Below are 21,740 nucleotides of genomic sequence, written 5' to 3' on the forward strand. Positions count from 1 at the left end.
GGAGGGACAGATATATGTGCAGCAACTTGCATCATTTCTATTCTGGAACACACTGGGCACACATGCTGGGATTGACACAAGGAAGCTTTCAGGATACTCTCTGTGTTTGTTTTCAGTATTTACACTGTAATTGTTAAACCCTATTTAGAGCATTTCCACTCTCACCTATGAAGAATAATAAATGTTCTTTCTTATTTCTGTTGTAGCCTATTTTACCTGGGTAAAAATCTGTGTGATATTTTAGTGGAAGCCTATTTGACCTCTTTCCAAATAGAAATTGGTGCTTTACTTCAGAATGGTTGTCTTTAATGACTTATCCCTACAAAATGGGAATCCGCCAACAAATTGTATGATATGCCTGGAAACTGCACAGCCTGATAGTATGTGCACATATAATCCCTGGTGGGATCTCAGTAAATCGGTTACTGCTATCCTAAACAACAGACAGTAGTCCAAGCGCAGCACATGGGCGCCAAACGTGCAAATGGAAATTAGAGTACATATGAAAAAGTGAGCCATTCAACCCTTTCCATCGAAATAGGATGCCTCATGCACATTTAAATCTTCCATCGGGCGACCATGAGGAAGGATTCATAAACCAGCATTGCTCCACCATCACCTGGACCTACCCGTTCCAAGGAAGAGGATAGTGTTGACATTCAAACTGAGGTCCGAAAGTCTTTCTGCAACGACTCGTGTGTAGGATTCGCCAGCTGGAAGAGTGTAGAGCGGGCGTTCTTCATAAGGGAAGATGACAGCCTCAAGCTCCGGGTAGTCCTTCATGGTGGTCAAGATATGCCTGGCAAGGGCATTGGTGGCCACACTGGAGATGCACTGTAAGGATACAAAGAGAGCACAAAGAGAGTTCAATCAGCCTTCAACTCCATGGGGATGGTAAGAATTCAAATGTGTTTCCCAAAACTGCTTGTCTCAAGATGTAGTGGTCCATGGTATGGAGAATGAGGGCCATATAAGGAAACAATGTCTGCACTGAGCATATGAACATTGATTAGCTGCCAGGCGTGTGCCATCTGTATTCCTTTCATGCTAGGTTTTGACACGTTCTGTGTCTGATTCTAACCCGGTGCGAGTGCAGGGCAGCCACCCTCTCCCCAGTTTTGTAGGTTAGATATCTCTTAACTTGATGTGCGCTCTGGATATGTTTCAGATTGACAGGTGTGTGTATTTGTTGGATTCTGTTAACTTGCCTGGTAGTTGTGTGCTAGACAGGTCATGTCAGACCAGGTGCATGTTAAGCATCTGTTCTTGACCATGTACGTCTGTTGGACAGCTTTTTCTCATGACGCCTGTATGCTGGATATCTCTAAATTGTCCACATATCTGCTGGACATATCATCACTGTCATGTTGGTCATCCCTTATTGCACCTGATTAGGTGGGCAAGGGGATATTTCATACCTCATCAGGTGACCATGTTTGACATCTTTTACCAGGCTGGATGTGTGTGCTGGATAATCATCATTTTTAGATGGACACTTAGCATACACTGAAGGTCTCTTTCGAGGAGATGCCTGGCAATGGGTGAATTTCACATCGGAGATGCTAAAGGCAAAGAGGGGGCTGAAGCGACGTTGGATGTGCGTGTTGTTTGAAGGAGAGGTGGGGATGGTATGACGTGCTAATGCGGTGTATGTCTCTCAACCTCTCAAAGTGGTGATGAGAGTTCTCTGGTATTAGAAGTCTGGTCTAATTTTAACTGTCGTTCAAAGGCTCAAAGAATTTGGAACACTCTCCCATTACTCACCAGAAATCAGCCCTTTCATCAATGTTTCAAAAAGTCCCTAAAAACTTGGCTATTTAACAAATTCTAGACCATTGCAATTGTCCCGTCATCGGTCTGATTGTACTGCAAACCCATTGATGCCAGCTGTAAAAGTGTTATTGTAACTGTATCAACTGCCTCCACGTGTAAATGTTTTTGATTGTAAATGTATCCAGTTATGCAGATGCAATAAATAAATAAATAAAGGGAACGTCTGGAGGTGTATCCTACAGGGCCACATGCAGGAAAAGGAAGAAAGTGCCAAACATTTTTCAAACTCTCCAAATGAAGTTCTATTTCAATCAAATGCCTAGCATGGGCTTTATATGGAGTCCATGTGAAGGGCGGACAGGGGCCTCTAGCCAGGATTGATGCGTGTGCTGTTTGGATGACTGGCGGTAGAACGGTATTATTTTCTCACAAAATGTATGCAACACCTTGCACCACATTGCTTAGGAGGGCCCTCTGGCATAAACATTCTAGTTCCACCTTCCCTTCCCATTAAACTTTAAGCTGGAAGATTCTCTTAGAGGATCACATTCAGGAAGGTTTGTTTTGTTTTATTGACTGTTGTTGGTTCATAAAGAACCTTTAACAAAAAAAAGAGAAAAAGAAATTGAGGAGTACATATAAATAGCACACTGACAGAGTAGAAAAACATAATTAAAAAAGAATTCCCGTTTTCACAAAAAAAATAATTTCACATCCTTTACAATTCATTACAATACAACATCCTAAAATCCATCCACATAATGAAAAAGAAAAGAAAAGGAGGTGGAAAAAAGATAAATACATAATAAAATCCGATTCAATACTAAACTTTGTTAAAAGAGAGTTAAACATATTAAAAAGAATTTCATGTCAAAGAATGTGTTTAATAACCACATTTTCCAATTGCAGAGAACCCATTAATCCCACCACTGCCACCACATCTGAAGTTGCACGGCCGATTTTTTCCATAGGCACTCTGTGTCAACAAAAGCCATAGTATGCAAAAAGCAATTAAAATATCTAAGGCGAATATTGTGTAACGAGGCAGGGCAGTCAAGAATCAAGTGATACAAAGTTTCAATTTGTTCCTTACAGAATCTACATACAGTGTCTTCCGAAGGTATTTTCTTGTATTCAGGAAGGTGTACTTTCTAGATGAAAAATAAATATAATATGTTGGTCGCACCTTCAAATGAAGGTCCCGCTAGGAATGGCTGTGTGTGTATTTTGGTTTCTTGGATGTTTCTAAAAACTAGGCACACCCTCACCTCCACATACTGCTTGATTGTGTCATTCAGTTGCAAGTGCCAGTACCAGTTACTCTATCGCTCCCTTATGCTGGAATGGGACAGGCAGAGGTTTGTACCGCCTCCGGGAACCCTCTGTACTAAGAAACCTCTACAGTGCAGCCACCGGCGCAGCCTAGGTCCAGTCCTTCCTTATACTCTGCAGCCTAGGCCTAGCCATCCTTGGCTAGGACAGTCTCCCAGCCTTCTAGGACAATCTCCCAACCTTCGCTTTAGGTCCCAAGAGAGGACAGCTGTCCTTGAACCCTGACGTCTTTGTCCTCCCAGAAGCCCCCTCTGCACAGGGAAGTGAATAGGTGGGAACCCGTACTGTAACACAGCCCTCCCTCCCTCTCACCCACTGTACAGTTCCCAGGGAAATGTTTCCATTACAGAGAGCTTTTTCAAACAAAAGAAGGAGAAAAAGGGATAAAGAGCACTAGCATACCCTCAAATCAAGCGGTTAACCCTTCACAAAATCTGACAATACAGCTTGTGCTACTGGTTGCTGCTCACTCTCAGTGGTCCCTATTCCTATCTCGTAACCGCTGTTCGGCACAAGAGCAAGAACTACTTCGGTACAAGTTTATATATAAAAATAGACACATTTTATTATTAAATTGTACAAGCAATATTTTAAGAACACCAGTGGTGTCAGCTCACTGTCCTTTTTATCAAACATTATTTACAGTGAATCTCTAAAAAACAAATCACAAGATTGTATGCACCAACTTCAGTCCTTCATTAGGTAAGCTTCGTGATTTAAATTCATAAGCTCCATTACAGAGAGCGGCAGGAACCAGGAAGTGCCTGTCTGCCGATGCTGTTGGGACTGAATTCCCGGAGCCTTTCTGTCATAGTCCCCAAACCAAGATAGAACTCACTGCCAGACCGTTTTCTTTTCATTATCACACCCCTTATTTCTCTTCTGACCTCCCCTTCTTTTCATAGATCTGTCTCCATGTACTTCTTTTCCCTTTCCTTCACCGCCCCTTTCTCCTCTGCCCCTGCAGCACCGTGAAGAGGCCTGAAGGTGGCGTTAAGCTATTTAGAAGTAACCTAAACACATGTGCAGGTTGGGCACCTTGTACCTGGAGAAGTGAGTACTAGATGCATAGTACCTGCACAGGTTTGTGCAAGACATTTCGTAAATGGGCAAGTGTGTGTGTTGCTAACATCTTCCCTTACTTGGTGTGTGCTTAATATTTACCTTGACAGGTGTGAATTAAACATATTTTACTTTGAGAGGTGCGCGCTAGAAATCTGTTGGCTGGCAAGGTGTACGTGGCGTTGACTTCTCTTGCCTGGACATGCGTGCATCTTGGACGTCTCCTTCCTTACCTGGACTGCGGTACTCGTTGCTGAACTCTTACCTTGCCAGGAGTGTGGGGTGACACTGAGCCGGTAAGACCCTTTAACTTGGAGCTTGCAAAGGCCTCCGTGACCTTTTCCGTCGAATACATACACACAGCAGTGGAACCCCTGCCATTAAAAAGATGAAGACCAGTCAATGACAATTACATTCCTTGAATAAACGTCTTAATGTCAGGTACGTTTTGCAGCAGCTTGCAGTCTGTCAGAGCGCTTTGAAACACTTGCTTGTGCATAGGCGCTATATAAATAAACAATACCGTACCATACCATACCATAAATAATTTCAAAATGATGCCCAGCCCGACATGCACACATCTCTGCAGTCCAGGCTAGCACGAAAAAACGAATATTAATAACACTTAGCTCGTGAGACCCCTCTGTTAGCAATTACCGGCCAATCAAGTGAAGTCCCCCTTATGCTATTTTTTGTTGTTGTTGCCAGCACTACAGGCCCATGAGGCTGCTCTCCAGAGTTGATTACACTATCAGTATAGGATGTTATGCTCAATCATTTCTGATTACTTTGATTCTTTAATACAATCGAATGAATGTGCTTTTAATTAATAACATTTTATTATTTATTTTGGCATTGAGTTTATACTTTGTTTTTGATCTGGTTAAATGTTTTGAGAATTGTGCCACTATATCAAGACATGTATAAGCCTCCTCTCAGACATGAATGAAACATGGAACTGGTAAGGCAGGCACTATTCTTGCAGATATGATGTTGCTGGCCCTATCCATACTAACGGGAGTTTGGGCTCTACTGAGAAGGGACATGGTTCTAATAAGCTGCTCTATGCAATGTCTTCCGCTCAGGACTGTCTACCCTATCCATATACTTGATTCAGTTTGTCTATAGATGCAGATGATGAAATGTTCTGCTCTTGTGATTTATTCTGTTCGGATATTTGCTGACAGGGGCTTTTTGGGTTTGCCACACATGGTGGAGCTCTAGCACCGCCTTGTGCAGAAAACAGTGCCACACGGGGAGAGAGAACGTTTGTTGAAAACTAGGAGGGTTAGTTGGCATGGCCAATGGCAATGCTGTTGGAATGTATTGACTTCATCATAGATGTTTGTGTGTCCTGTCGCTCACCTTGATTTCTTCTGCCAGCATGCCTCAACATAGGCAGAAGTTAATATAAGAAAAACTGCAGAGCCCTGTAATTTTACGAAGTCTGGGTTACTGACCCCAGTCTCATCCTAGTCCCTTACCTCCTTCTCGTCCTAGTCTCTTTCCCTAGTTCCCCATCACTGCCTCCAATCCTAGATGTAGTGCCTTGTCCCAGTCTCTTATCATTATCCCATTCTCTAATTCGAGGCCGCTCTATCTTTTCCAGTTTCTTGCAAAACGCCCAGTCCCTCATACTTTTCCCAATCTCTCATCCCAGACTCTCACCCAAGTCCCAGCCTCATTTTAGACCCTCATCCCACTCCCTCCCAGTATCCTGACTGAGTCTCTTGTTCCCGTCTCTCAACCTAGTGCCAGTTTTATACAATGGTCTGGCATGGATTCCCATGCTCATGAATATTCCCTGTCGTCAGGCCGGGAATCCTCGGTTATTCCCAGTCGTCAGGCTGTAATTCTCCTCTAAACCAATCACTCTCTTCTGGGTCATACTGCCCCCATCCAATGACAGTCCTCTCCCTAAGCCCCGCCTCTTTCAGCTATCTTCAGATTTTTACTGCACACTTCAGTATTGGAGTACTCGAGTTTGCTCCCCGAGCTATTGAGTATGTTTTTTCTGACTTTTCTTCACAGAAAAATTACATTTTTGTGTCCAAGAGCCGTTGTGCTGTTTTCCACATTGGCCGGCAATGGGGCTCCGTTGCCGGTGAAGTTCCACATCCCTCAAGCCCTCAAGTGCAAGGATTTGTCAAAGTTTCCAGAAGGCCACCATGAGCCTACGTCACGCCATCCGACCATGTTGGAGAAGAAGGAGAGAAGGACCGTCTTCAGGCCCTGCACCAAATGCTGGCTACGGAATGTCTTTGTGGAAGACAAACATCTGCAGTGTCTTTACTGCCTGCACCCTGACCACATGGAGGTAGAGTGCGAGATATGCCTGGGCTTCTCGAAGAAGATGATGAACGACAGGCACAGCAGGCCGGCAGCATATCTCAACTCTAACAAGGCCTCTGCCCCGTTCTCCGAGCAGGGGCATGCCTCGCCCAGGACCAGCTGATCCGAAGAGTGCTTTTCTAAGTCCTTTGAGGTTGCCTCATCCGTAGGGGTCCAAGATAAGGCAAAGAGTTGCAAGTCTGAGACCACCAGGTTCGCGGCTGACGCATGTCTCAGGTTGGATAGGCCACGGTCACCATCGGCATCCGCCTCCATAGCCAGCCGGCAATTGAGCTCCTCTTCAAAGAAGAAGTCATCCACTCCGGCCAAGTTGCGGGAGAAGTCAGACATGCCTAGGCCAGAAGAGGCGAAGAAGACTGCGCAGCCCAAACAGGCTCTACAGGCCCAGCCAAAGTCCTCATCGGCCACGTCGTCAAGGACTACGATGAAGACCACCGCGGCGGTGGGAACTGAATTAATGAGGGTGGCTACTGCAGCGCAGAGGGTGTCCCTGTCTTCCAGAGGCATCAGCGAAGGCTGCAGGTTCCCCCTGGAGGGGTAAATACACCAGCCCAGGTCCCGGTTCCAGGCCCTCAGAGTGGGAAAAGGGGGGGTGAAGAGGCCCCGAAACAGCCTCCTAAGGTTGATGTTCAACCCATGGACTTTTCATCCATAGACGATGATGACCAAGAGTCCCTTCATGCGTTCCAAGAGGATGATGATGGCGGCAAAGCGCTCTGTCGCTCCATCCTCAACCAAGGGACATTTCTGTGGACATTGTCTCGACTCTCCACGCCCTGGTGATGGAGATTAAACAAAGGTTGCCACCGACACCCATGGCTCTGCAGGCTCCCAATGAGCCTGCTGGGGAAAAAGAGAAGGCATCATCCGATGCCTCCACACAGCCTCCGCCACCACGTCAGGACCCGAATCCCCCAGTGGACCCGGATACAGACCATGGTATGGAGATGGCCACAGGAACCCGACAAAGATGAGGATTTCGTCCCGGCAGACAATGAATCACCGCTTTTGGATGCTCCTCATATAGTTTCTGCACCGGATGAGACGGGATCTTTCCACTCCATGATCCCCAGGGCTTCCGAGCGGTTCCAGCTGGCACCCGAGGAAACAAAGGAGGGTTTCTTGTATCAACGGCGAGAATCCAAGAGGAAGTCGATTACGGAGGTACCCTTTTTGGATGACATTTGGGAGGAGGGCCTGGCCCTCATGACTAACCCATGCACGGCTCCAGTCAAGCGAGACAGATTTGAGAAGAAGTACAGGGTGCCAGACACCATCCCCAAGTGCTCATCATCATCAGTTCCCCTGGACAGCGAGGGGAAGAGGATAGACGGCATGGGAAGAAGGTCATTTACATGGCGGCATCCACAGTCAAAGTGGCCAATGCCCTGGATATCTTGGCCCGATACGACAGGGAGCTGTGGCCGAGTCCCTCCATGCTATAAAAATAGATATGCAGATGGCGTGTTCCCTGGGCACCCTTCAGCAGCATCACTCATCTTCTTTTCGCTCCTCCAGGGGAAAGTCAAGTAGATCGTCCAAAGGTTTCTTCACATCCTTCAGGCAACCTCCCCCTTCCTCCACGCAGCAGGCCTACAGGGGCCACTCCCAGACCTACGGTAGCGGAGTATAGCATCGCTGTCGCCCTCAGGACAGGACCCCGGTGCCCAAGCAGACCTGACGTCGGGCTCCATTTTCTTGCACCCCGGTGGGAGTCCGGCTGACGAGGTTCATCAGCGAGCGGAAGAAGATCACTACTGACAGATGGGTGCTGGACGCTCTCGCCCAGGGACACCTTGGAGTTCCAACACAGGTGCCCACGTATTCCACCCTCCTGGAAAGGAGCGATAGGGCTCGTTCTCCAACGGTTCCAGGGCTCCGGAGTCTACTCCAGATACTTTCTGTTAAGAAAGAAGACAGGGGGTTGGAGACCCATCTTGGACCTATGGCATCTGAACAAGTACCTGAAGTCCCAGAAATTCAGGATGCTCACGTTGCAGCACGTGCTCGGGCAACCGGAAGAAGGGGGTTTCTTGACATTGTTGGACCTGGAGGATGCATACTTCCATGTTCCCATTCACAAGAAACATCTAAAGTTTTTACGACTCGTGGGGCCAAGGCCAGCACTACCAGTTCAAGACCCTGCCATTTGGCTTGAATTCAGCCCCAAGGGTGTTTACAAAATGCCTGGCCCCGGTGGCGGCCCATCTGCGTCTGCAGGGTATACGTGTATACCTGTATCTGGATGATTGGTTGATACGTGCCCACTCGCACACACAAAGGAGACCGTTCGACTATTGACGGAGCTGGGATTCTTTGTGAACTATCCAAAGTCCTGCTTGAAGCTATCGCTGAATGCTCTGTTCCTCAGCACCAGACTCAACCGTCGCCCTCGGAGGAGAGGCTTGACACAGGCGTTTCAGTGCTAGCTGTTAGCCCATGACGTAGGTACTAACACCTCAAAGTGTTTTATCTTGAGTACACAGTCATTCAAAACACTAATAAGTGCAGTGTTTTGGATTATAGTATATTCAAGAAATGCAAGACCCACTCAGCAAGTGAAGTTGTGCTGTCCTACAATGTATTATGTACAATTGCACAATGAATGGATTCATATGGAATCCGCCTGTATTTAGGAAAATGTAATTGAAGTACTGAAATGGGCTTTTACCACCGTGCTAGCTCTGTAAAACCTATTAGGACTCATTATGAGTACGGCAGTGCGGTAAAAACTTGGCAGTAACAGAGTGGTAACTCTGTCACTGTCACATTACTAGACCACCGTACTACAAGTTAGGCGGTGAAGTGGAAGTTTGACCTCCAGCAAACAGCTGGAGGCAAATCCAGCACTTTACTGCCGAAAATTGACAAAATCACTGGAAATACTGTAATTCTGCCAGAATCCCCATGGAGTCCTATGGTCTCCAATAAATTAGGTCTAACACCGCCTATCACCACTTGTAATCCGGCAGTAAATTCACCAGACCAAGCAGTGGTAACGTTTGGTAATATTCCGGCGGATTTACTGCTGGAATGCCGCCAAATGAGGCTAGTCTCCTCAATTCCAAATACCATTTTTGTTTATCATTTATTTAATTCTAGACAAAGCACACAGGTGCATCTATATACTGTAGAAAACATAAGTAAGAACAACAAGCAATATATGTCAAGTACAATCCCCAGATACAATCCAACCACGTAATAATTAATGTCAACATCAATTTAAATAACAGGACCAAGAAAGGCTCTAAGCTTTTTTTATAGAGAAGGAAGTTGGAACTAGTGTCAAGCAAGGCACAGAACCGAAGGAAGTTGGAACTAGTGTCAAGCAAGGCACAGAACCGGAAATGCAAGGAGAAGATGCTTTTGCTGTTCTAAAATGGAGGAATTCAATCCGGAGTTGGTCATGACTGCTAAGCCCTCAAACGCCACCAGACATTTTTAATTTGCCGTCCAAATAGAGTACCAGAATGTATCGCTTTCTGTGCTAGGCATGTACGCTTGAATTTCATGTGGACTTGGAGTAATGTGGTCGATCTTTTGTGACTTGGCCACAAGCGTGGCAGAGGCATGGAATTAGAGACACCAACCAAGGCCGAGTTTTCAGAGTCATCCCTAGAGAGGCAAATGCCTGAATCAAGGATTGGAGGTCAGAAGAAGAAACTATTCAAGAGGCTGGGACTTGCTACTGGTTTCTGAACATTTGAGCTGTTACAAAGGCAAGGGATTAACAGGGAATACTGTTTTAGGCAGTCTTTATTAAAGAAAACAGAACCAAGGGTTTAGGGAAGACGGCATAGGGTTCAAAGAGACAAAGGAAATCAAAACTTGATGTTGCAACTTGGTCTTTCACCCTTCCCTCTCTCCCTTAGTCTTTGCCTTCCTGGAGGGAAACAGTCTCCGAGGTGTTGAGTGCCCAAAATGTCTCTCTTCAGTATTTCATGTGTCATTCTTGCTAGTATCCCACTTGTCTGCTTCTCATCCTTGGTAAAATAATGCACCCAGAGGTCTAATGAAGACCCAGAGCAGGGTCATTTTTGGTTGGTCCTATGTCTATTTCAAGCCCGTTTAAGGCCTCTCCTAATAAAGGCTGCATTTTCTTGATTGCATTTGAGCAACCTCAAACGGGTGGCAAATAAGCATTCTTCGGGGAGTTTCACCCCCGAAACCTCCATGTCAAGCTCCCCACTCCTGCCCTGCCTCTCCCGCTGCACCTTTTATTATTATTATTATTATTATTATTATTATTATTATTATTATTATTATTATTATTATGGTATTTATTGAGTGCAGACCTAGCTTCGAGAAGCAATGGAGCACGCCGTACCCCATCCAACCCCCAAACCCTCCATGTTATGTTTCACCTTCTCCCCAGGGTGCCCCCACTCCCACCCTGACCATCCACCACTTGAACCACTTACCTGCTACAGCACCCTCTCCTACCCCATCCAGGCCTGCTCTCATCTGTTCCACCCACCTCTTCTGTTTGCAGGCTTCTATGGACAGCATTTCCTGGGCAGCCACTTTTTGGGGTGATCCAGGAAACGTGATTCACAGACGAGCAATGCTTTGGTCTAAATCATATGGTTCGGAAGCCCTTGATGGCTAGCCGGAGAGCTCCTTGGCAAAGCCTGTAGCGCTGGGTCAATAGTCTTTCCAGGGACCCAGTCCTCTTGCTTTCTTATCCCCCTGGTTTTCCGCCTATTCTCCTCTGCTTTAGAGAGATCTCATTTCCTCTCTCTTTTGCTTGACTGTTTCCCTCTTTTCTTCTCATTGAACTGCCACACACTATTCTCTCTCTCTCTTGGCCTTTACTGGACTCTTCTGCACTCTTCTGCAACTTTCACTTTCTTCTTCTTCTCTCCTCCTCTCTCCTACTTTCCCATCCTCCTTGTGGCGCTTATGACCTTCAAAGGTCCTCCATCACACATCTCTTCAAACCTCCTCTGCCTCTTTTCTGATGTTCTTCTCCACTCCACTTCTCTGTTCCTCCTTTCATTATTCTTTTCTCTCCTCCTTTCTGATTTTTCCCTCTCCGCAGCGTCCTCCATGCAGCTCTGCTTTACTTTAGTTCCTTCCTTCTGACCACGCCAACGTGCAATCCTCTGCTCGTTCTTCTTCCTGCCCCTGTCCTTCTTGCCACTTTGCGATGCAGTCTCTCTTCCGCACTTCATCTCCTAACTCCCACATTTTCTAAATACCATTAGTCACTTTTGTAGGGAACTAACTCACCTCTGTTTATCCCTAAGCGTTTGATTGTCCACACTGGTGTCTCTGCGATAGTCAAAGCCTCTCATTGGTCCATAGTGTTTTAACTCTATTTTCACCTGCTTCATGCAGTGCCATTGTCCCGTTGATCAAACCTACTTTAAGGCCTACCACCATCCTTGTTTCCACATATAGGTGATGCGACGAAGCACATTTGGTCTAGGGTCCTTGCTCCGATGTGCCACTACGGAACTGGGCTGGATCATCTCTGCAGGCTCCTGCAGACTTAACTGGTTCATCCGGCATACTTGCAGGACTGTCAGCGGTGCACCCGCATAGCAGTCCCTGACAGTCACTGGCTTGCATTCACAAATGACAGTGGATTCAGGCACATGCCATACCAGCCTCATTTCATGATATTTTCCATATTCCACAAGCTCTAGTTCATAGAAGTGCTTGTCATACTTCTCTTTTCATATCAGGCATTGCTTGTCCCTGGGTTGGATACTGCATTTTTCATTCACAACTGCCACTCTCTCTTGTAGCTGTAGGTGGTTTTCTTTACAATTGGGATTCACCCTTCCCCAGGACAGTGGGCAATTTAGAGAATTATGATCAGTTCCTTCACCAGGGCACCTATTGATCCTTTGTCAGACACTCAAGATAGACTTGGAGATCCACCATTTATCCCCACTGGGGGCTACACCAGGTAGCATGTCCTATACTCGAGCCTACTATATGGGCTTTAATCACCGAGCACATGGATAAAGGGGGATGAAGAGTAAACCCAAGGACTTAGCAGAGGTATCCAGAGATGTGAGAAGATTGGCATAGACCATATTGGCCGTCTGGGTGGCTTCTAAGAGGAGTTAGATAAAGAGAGAAACTCAATATTGGAGGTATAGGACTTGCCAGGAGGCCTGTGAAGGATGCACAGAACAATGAGTAATGAGAGTGTACACACACTTATTTATGTGTATCCGCAGTATGATTGGTAAAATATCACACTTGTTGGGATAACTTCTCAACTTCCAGTGGCATTGTGGGTTTCCCAGGGGTTTCTCTACCCTTTCTTTCTGACCTCGTTCTTCAAGTATGCAAAGTCTCTCGATCATACATAAAGTCTCTTTAACCAGTTGTTCACATTGACCCAGTATCTCTATCGAGCTTAAGAGGGTCTCAGAGTTATCTCCTCTTCTGATAGGTACTTCACTCTCTGAAGCTTGAGGTCCCTGACCCGTCACGTCGAGGGGCCCTCTCCATGAAACCCTGACTTTTCCTTGTCTGTTCTTCCTGTCGGGGTCTTGTTGCTCAGCCCAATTTCTCCACCTACCATGAGCCAACCAGCCCCTTGTGCCTTTCTGACCATACTGGCTAGGCGGCTGGCCTTTACATTCCTCACAGCTCTTGTTCCATCTGCTATCTCCAACCTCCCCGTAGATGTTACCACCACCTCCTCCTCCATTATTACCACTTCCTGCTCCATTGTACCACCTCCATTGTTTGCAACTCCTCATTTGTTACGACCGCCTCCTCAGCTGTTACCACCTACTCCTCTGTTATCTCCTCCTCTTGGCTAACAGCAATCACACAGTCATGAAATGGCAACATTGTGCAGTGTGAATGGGGAGTGAACAGTGTGTCCTGTGTTTTTTTAAAATAACTCCTTTAAACTACTTGGTGAAACAGCAACTGTACCAAAACACTTGTTACCATTGTCGAGTGTACAAAAAACTTTTCCCTTAAGGGGAAGGGTGCCTATTTTACTGTTAGAAGTTTGGGTCTGGTTTTAGGGGGCGTTAGTCTCTCTCAATAAGGGAGTGATTGCACAAATATTGCCTGCCTGGTCTCATAGGGGACTTGGGCCAGATGTACATTTCAGGTAGCATCTGTCCTCCCGAGCTTGTGTTCTGAAGAGGTATAGACCCCCATGTTTGATTTGAAGTGCGACACTGTGAATATCCTCTGCCATGTAACAGGGACCAAGGTGAGGGGACCATGGGATCTTCCTCATACCATTCCTGTGATAGAAATCCATGGCCTCCGGAGACCATGTGGCCCACCGAGTCACCATCTTGGCAGCCCCCAGAACCAGGCAGAGGACTTCATCATAGGCACAATTGTCTAATTTTTTGTGCTACAAATTAAGGGTTGTTCTAATGCACCCTCTTCATTTCCTACCTAGAAGCGCATTTGAGGGAGTCCATGAGCCATTAGATGACCTAGTTGTGTTCCAACATAGGGGATAGGTTCACAATGCACAGAAGTATGTGTCTGCCAAAAGACCACAAAGATGATTAGAACTACTATGTTCAGCATAATTAGACCCCTGAGGAATGTGCAGCCTTTATAGCAGTAGGATGGAAACGTATAGGGTTTTGTGCAGAATACACACATTTATTATTGATTGCTCACTGTGCTTGGAGAGGCACAGCTTCACCTCACTGATGAGTACCAACAAGACCGGAACATGTGTCTGGGTTGCTGTTGGTACTCAGGTTCTTAGGAGAATTGCCTAACATTTGCTGCTGGACTGCCCACGTCCGTAGGACCAGACCGATATGCAAATGGTTATTTCTCCTCCCTGAAAGGTACAGTGAGCAAAAAAATTATTGTAGACCCTTCTGAGTGGCAAACCTCCCATAGGTTATTTGAACCTTGTTCGTTCTCAGTAGAAGGGCTCCCACAATTTAGAATTGATTTAATATAGCGTGCCTGTGGTATGCAATAGCAATATAAAATTAGTGATTTCTTTCTCTCATACTCAAAACAGTTTTCTTTTAGATTTTCTAGTCGGTGTTTGGTTTTACATGTAGGTTGAAATCCTTTTTGTTCATTAATTTGTATATACCGAATTCCACACCAGGGGCAGCCATCAGACGAGAATTAAGTCTGCAATCATTAGAATGTACAGTGACCTGTAATTCTATTATGCTATACAGGAAGTGTAGAATGGCCCACAGCAACAAGGTTTTTAGGTTGCTGAAATTCGAAATGGACTCTGGAAATTATGATATGTTAAAAGCCTGGCAAAATGAAAATCAAGTGGTCCTAAATAACATCGCATCAAATGATGAAGAACTCATCAGCAATCCATGTAAAATCTTAAGCAAAATAAAAGACAATGATTGGGCCTCCACAATAGACAATGCTGCAAAGCTGAAACTTACTCTCCATCTACCAAGCAACACGCTAAAAAGAAACGAGTTGCAAAGTTATGTCAAACAATGTCCAAGCAGACAGGCACGGAATTGAATTCTGCGAGCACGTCTGAACCTATGCAAAACGAATGAGATCTACTACATTCGAGGCCAGGCACTAACTAATAGCTGCCGTTTTTGTAAAAATGATCTTCATCCACCAAAAGAGACCCTAAGACATCTGATTATGCTCTGCTCAGCCACCAGCGCCATCAGACAACAATATCTTTCGCGAATGGCAGGCTTTGACATCTTGGCCGAGGAGGACACATGGTGGTGTCGGTTGATAGGAGGCGAGAAAACTGCATGGCAAATTGCAATGGCCAAAATGATTGAACACATCGAGAACAATCTACTAAATGACAAAAGTGGTCACTAAATAGTTAAATATTCTCAAAACCCAATGCATTCACTTGGACCCTGCCACTATTGTTAAAGCCTTGTCAAAGCATTGTCAAAGCCTTTTTCTGTGTTGTGCGCCTGATGAAATGCTCAAGCAACAATGTATTGTAATATCTTATTTTGATTAAACAATAAAAAAATAAAAAATAAAAAAATATATACTTTTGATTTATCACTGTTCAGTCAACAGATTTTATTGTGATGCACCCTCTGTATACTCTTCTAATGTTTCTAAATATATATTATGATGTAATCATTAAATATGTTATCAAGCTCCAACAATCTTAAATAATTGTAATATATGATTGTTAAGGAGACTAAAATTGTGACCTTGACTCCTATGCTTTGTCTTTCTACATTTCGTTGAATGTTGATTTCTTGTTTTCCCAGATGGTAGGAGATCAACCTAAGTTACACCTCTGTGACTTCCATTTGTGTTTTGTATACCTTCTTCATTTACACCAGAAAAACCTGTGTACTATTTACAAAGTATTTCAAATAATGCTTATCATAGATGCACACACTATGATGCCCTCCCCCTGCCCCACTGCACAAATCAGGCAGTAGAAGGGGGCATTTCAGCACATTCCAAATCACATCTTGAATTCAGAAATGGGATGCCTTTATGAAATGGCAAGAAAATTAAGCATTCTCGTGCACCTCTTTGGAACAGGAACAGGGGGAGGTGCAATGCCTGAAAGGTCCTTTCTGACATCCATTTGTTTTAAGTGTGATAGTACTGGTATAAAATATTGCTGTTTCATTTGCATTTCCTAAGGATTTTCCTAACTGCAGCTAAGAGCAGAGAACCCTTGTGGATAAGCTTTTAATTCTTTGGGCTACCGCAAGGCTTCATTTTATTATTTATTTATTCTGTGCTTTCCATAATGCACAAGACACGCATGGGCACAGGCCTGCCTCTCCCCCTCTGATGTCCTGCCCTTACTGAGTCTGATTGGTCTGTGTGAAAATCATTTGACCAGAAGCTCCCATCTTCAGAGACTCTCCCAGGGCAGCCTTGACTGGGCAGCAGGCAAAGGGCAGCTCCATATGGCAGCTCCCATCCCCTGTTTGCTCTGTTTGCACTGGATGCCTGTAGGGACATCGTAGAACTACAACCAGGTAAGGTGGTGTGGGCACGGAGCACAGCCATCACTGTGCACTGGTAAAATCCTGCCACTCCTAGATTACTACCACCAGCTCTTTATCACAGTATTGAACTGTATTGCGACCTCTAGTTAGTCACTGCGTTGAACTGTGAATTGTGAAGGTTAGACAATGTATTACACTTAGAAGAATTGTGAAGGTTAGCCGATGTATTACACTTAGAGGAATTGTGAAGGTTAGCCAATGTATTACACCTAGAATAATTGTGACGGTTCTCCAATGTATTGCACTTAGAAAGATTGTGAAGGTTAGCCAATGTATTGCACGTCGAAGAATTGCAAAGGTTAACCAATATATTGCACTAAGAAGAACCTTCAAGGGTAGCCAATGTAATACACTTAGAAGAATTGTGAAGGTAACATATGTGTTGCATTTAGATGAATTGTGAAAGTAGCCAATGTGTTGCACTAAGAAGACGTTTTGTGGACAGCCAATGTATTGCACTTATATGAATTGTAAAGGTAGCCAATGTGTTGCATTTAGATGAATTGTGGAGGTAACCAATGTGTTGCACTTAGATGAATTGTGAAGGTAACCAATGTGTTGCACATCGAAAATATTTGAGGATAGTCAATAAATTGAACTTAGCATAACGTGATGAAACTGTCCACCTACCCACTAACAACACTGTGACATCTGCATACTGTGAGGGCATCATGAAGCAAGACACAGAAAACATACTTATAGTTCAAAGTCAAATGCTTTATTAAATCAAATGTTAGGATGGTCGAAGGCCTAACTTGCCCTATGCTAAGGTGGGATTTTCCTACCTGATCGAAACCAAGGAAAGTCTGAGTCAAAAATGTATACTTGGCCTCACAACAAGTGTTCAACTCAAAGTTCTGAGCTTCTTCCAGCTTGCAGCATTCTCTCAGCTCCTCTTCCCCAAGTATAAGAAAATTCCACAAAAACGTCTCAAGATTATCTTTCTCCAATTCAAGGTGATACAGTTCAAAACCAGTCCTCAGGGGTCCCTTCCCCAAGTTCCAAGCAACATAGTTCGCAGAAAAAAAAGGTCTTGAGGCTTTGTTCACAAGACCACAAATATAGTTCTCTATGGTTCCCTTCCCCAAGACTTCAACTTCATCCTCACAATGTCTTTGGGTTTTCAACATTTAGGGCTCACTGTCTAGGTGCAGTTGTCAGACCAAACGGTTCACCCATCACAGGTCACACAACTAGTACACCTGACTCTCAGCCTCTTGGCTTTGATGTGTCGATTTACAATCTTCTGGCTTTTCCTTATCAGCCTCTTGGCTCTGCCATCACTTGTTACACATCCTTTCCAGTCTTTGACCTTGTCACACAGCATTCACTCAAACAAGTTCAGTTTAAGGGTGTTTTGCTCACACCCATCTTCTTATTACTCTTAGTCACACTTGTGTCCTTTTCTGTTTCATTTTCACCTGGGCATTTGGGTTATTCACTTTATTTGTTTGGCCCATGAAGGTTTTTATTTGATTTAACACTTAGAATGCTAAATGTCAGGGTTACATTCAATTCAGTATTCAATAAGCATTCATGCCACCTAATTGTAAAGTTCCATTCAGTTCAATATTCAATATGCATTGGTTTTGCTGCATTTTAAAAATCCATTTAATTTGGTATTCAATAAGCATTAGTTTCACTTAATTTTAAAGTTCCATTCCCTTTTGTATTCAATATGCATTCATAGGAGCGTCCTGGTGTACAAGCGTCTTCACTTGCTTGCGGTGTCTCCTCCTGGTGGTTCCGTCTGCTTCTCCTTCACTGCTGAAGCTAGGAAACTCACCTTCTGGAGCGTCACTATCCTGCCGCATGCCTCTCGCTGCAAGCCGGCAAGCGGAATACTTCTTTCTGGAAGAGGGCAGCGTCCTTTCCTCTTGGTGCTCTCTCACAGCTCCTGCTGCCAATCCTCTATAACGGAGGCTCTCAGACTGGCAATACTTACCCGGCCCACTGGCCATGGGCTCTGCAAGTCTTCTGGGAAGTTTGGCCCCTCGTCCGATCCCACAATGGCTCCCTCCTCTGAAACAAGGTCCCCTGCTGGTCTCTCCCACACAGGCCTCCCTGTTACTTCCTGCTCTGTTCCAGTGGTCTCTCTTCATACACCTGCAGCCCCTTGACAGGCTGCAGGTGTGGATCTCTAATGAGACTTACCTGACAATAATTAAAGGCACATGCCTGACCCTCATGGCTCCTTGTAGGCATCTTCCGCCTCCTAGTACTAGAGTGGTGTGCATTACTCTTAGATGTTTCTTCTTCGTCCCAGTACTGTCAGGTGTCATATGTGAGGAAATTAAGGGAACAGCTTTAAAGTAACCAATAAAGGTTGGGGATAAGGGGGTACCATGTCTCTCCCAAAGATACCCCACTCCCAGGCCCCAAGGACCCTCCACCCAGGTGGTCCTCTCTCGCTTATCAAACCCCAGGGTCGGGATCCAAGAGCAATGGCCTTTCCCTGGCTACCTGAGAAGAGGATCCAGAGGATCTAGGATTGAGAATACCCTCAGGTTTCCCACATTACTTACCCTAAAAAACAGAACTAAACACACCATACTTCTACTGCAGCAAAGCATATACCCCCACAAACTGCAAACACCATGCAACACTAAACAAGAAACCAAGCCAGCCAGACACAAATCTCGACACACACACACAATCATACACCAAACCCCACAAAACATTACCGACTAAAAACAAACCAGTACACAGTGACCGTTTTTTCAGAATTGAAGCTAAGAACATCACATCAAAGCTCTCTTGCGCCTTTCTCTCTCAATTCCACTAAGCCCTCCCAAACCTCCTTCCTTTTCAGATCCGGTAGGGTGCCTGGAGACCACAAAAAGTGGCATTGGTGCGTGGTATAAGTCACAACAACATAACATATCATAACATTTCTATCCCTCAAAGAGGGCTGGAAATGCTTTTAACTTTGATATGCATTTCAAAATATAAAGCCTTTGGCGGTCCCGTCAATGGCCATACAGAATTGTCAGGTGAATGCTCCTAACTCTAATGTATGCAGAAGGGACGGCCAGCACATCATTTTCTCTGCTGCACAGCCATCAGCAATGCACAGGTCACTTTTGTGATTAGTTGTCCTGCCTGCTAATTTCTTAGAGTCATACAAGTAAACAAAGCACATCTTCTTTGTTATTTTACTTGTTACTTTGACTTGTGTTACATCTTGAGAAACTATCTCACTTTGGTTCAGGACATGGTAGCCCATGCAATGGTGCACAGGGCCACCAAACCTCTGATCAAATCCCCCAGTGGTTCTATGTAGATGTCAAAGAGGAACAATAACATTATTGTAGCAAATAGGACAGGGATCTGTGGGAACCCAGCCACGGTTAGCTGTGTAACATGACCATACTTTGGTGACCGGGGAAAGATCCCCTGGGAAAGTGGGCTGTTAATCAAATGATCTGAGCAAGAAGAGCAAAAATACATTTAGCACAATCAGGCTAGAGACTGGAGAAAATCATCTGCACAGAAGGAAGGTTTCATGGAAATTCATAATGCGGCCCAAATCAGGAGCGGGGGAAGGAATAATGATTGTCCATAATACCGGCGTTCCTGTGAAGTATAAATGGGAGCAATGCAAATGGTTTGAACAATATCTTGTCAAGTTTGGGAAATGTTGTCAGAAAAGTGAGCAAACTCATAACACCTTGAGTAAGAGACAGGGGGCCTCATTCCGAGTCCGGCGGTAACCTTGCCGGTGCTACAGGTGGGTTGCCGCCAGACTCGGACTAATTTACTGGTGCCTGACTTCCCGGTAACACCAGGGGATTCCAACCCTGGCGGTCTGGGAAGTCAGGCGCCGGCAAATCTTATGTCCCCATTCCCATAGAGTCCAATCGGACTCTATGGGAATGGGCACCATGGAAGCACTGGCACCAATATGACTGTATGTCCTCTCTGAGGAGACAATTGCATTGCTCTGATCTACACTTGAAATCTAATAAGCCTTATTTCAGAACCCAGAATATCATGATCAAGAGGGTTTAGCGTTCCATCAGCACAGGCTTTGGTTGCTTTTACTCAAAACTAAGCAACATATGTTGGCCTGCTGTCACAATACCTCTTCGCCAGCCACTAGGGTACAAAGACAGTCTTAAGGGAGTGAAGACCAATGTAGCAGTATATGTACACGTTTGGGACATATGGCACAGAGGCAAACCGATCCTTAGAACACCAGCTGGCTTAGTATTTCCTTTAATGATAACCCCCCACCAACCTTAAAATACTCCCACGATGAACTTTATAATGCACCTCCCAGTGTTCTAAGTAAAAGCAGCTATTTGGTTGTTAGGTGATACATCTACCAGTTTGACTCTTTTTGTTTATTTTGAAGACTGCTTCCGAAAGACTTCCTGGCCCATACTCACCTCATGTTACCAGATTTAGAAACTACACTGATTGTTGTTACTTTCTGTCGTCATCTCATTAACGGTTTTGTAAACAACCTCACTGATTATTGGGTCCACCCTATCTTCCTTTTATGTAGTGTTCATAAACAGGACACACTGACCAAGCCTGGCACTGTATTTCCTGTGCTTGTGGGCATTGTAAGAATATCAATGTAATATCTTCTTTCCTTTTACTGAATTTAGAGTCACAACAGATTCAGCAGGTGGAAATACCCACAGGTATGCTAGGCCTCATACAACCACACGAGCCCCCTGCATCCCATTAAACCATTCAAAGGCAGCGCCAATGGAGCAAAGGAACTCTGCCAAGACATGCCAGTCCCGATAGACATGATCCGACTTACAAGATAAGAGAGAGCCCTGTTGTACACTTAGAACATTTAAATAAGAGAAACCTGACTCAAATTCAAAGAACAGTGCACTGGCTCTTATGCCATCACAGCTGATCAATCTGGTGCAGGACTTGTATCCCTCAAGCCACAAGATTACCTGGCAACAGGGGTATCTGAGGGGATATATTGTTATTGCAGGTAGACACAATCATTGCACCAATCAGTTCCCTCTTGACCCCACTCCACCTAGATATCCCTCCTAGCACTGGCCTGCATCACTCTCAGACTAAAGTCCACCTTACATCTATATGAGGACGAGGGGTTATCTGTCAAGAGAGATTCTCGACACAGGGGGCTGTAAATTCAGCATGGCATGACGGGTAAAGATCAGGACGGCTAACACAGCAATGGGACACAGTCAGGCTCAAAGACCCAGAAGACCTCTGGAAAACCAACCAGCAGACCTGCATAGGCGGTACTGCCTCCAGCGCGCT

At 45.1% G+C, this 21,740-nt stretch overlaps 1 protein-coding gene across 1 annotated transcript in view; it reads right to left on the reverse strand.

The window, feature by feature from the left end:
* LOC138580339 (semaphorin-7A-like) overlaps window positions 1-21,740 on the reverse strand; it is a 234,258-nt gene that overhangs the window by 45,528 nt on the left and 166,990 nt on the right. The window contains exons 9-10 of the mRNA XM_069650793.1: window positions 4,433-4,541; window positions 630-834 (exon numbers count right to left, since the gene is read on the reverse strand). Coding sequence (XP_069506894.1) covers window positions 630-834; window positions 4,433-4,541 — 314 coding nt within the window. The remainder of the gene's footprint in view (window positions 1-629; window positions 835-4,432; window positions 4,542-21,740) is intronic.

Source organism: Ambystoma mexicanum, chromosome 1p, assembly GCF_040938575.1.
Source record: "Ambystoma mexicanum isolate Mex_15411 chromosome 1p, UKY_AmexF1_1, whole genome shotgun sequence".
Taxonomy (NCBI): domain Eukaryota; kingdom Metazoa; phylum Chordata; class Amphibia; order Caudata; family Ambystomatidae; genus Ambystoma; species Ambystoma mexicanum.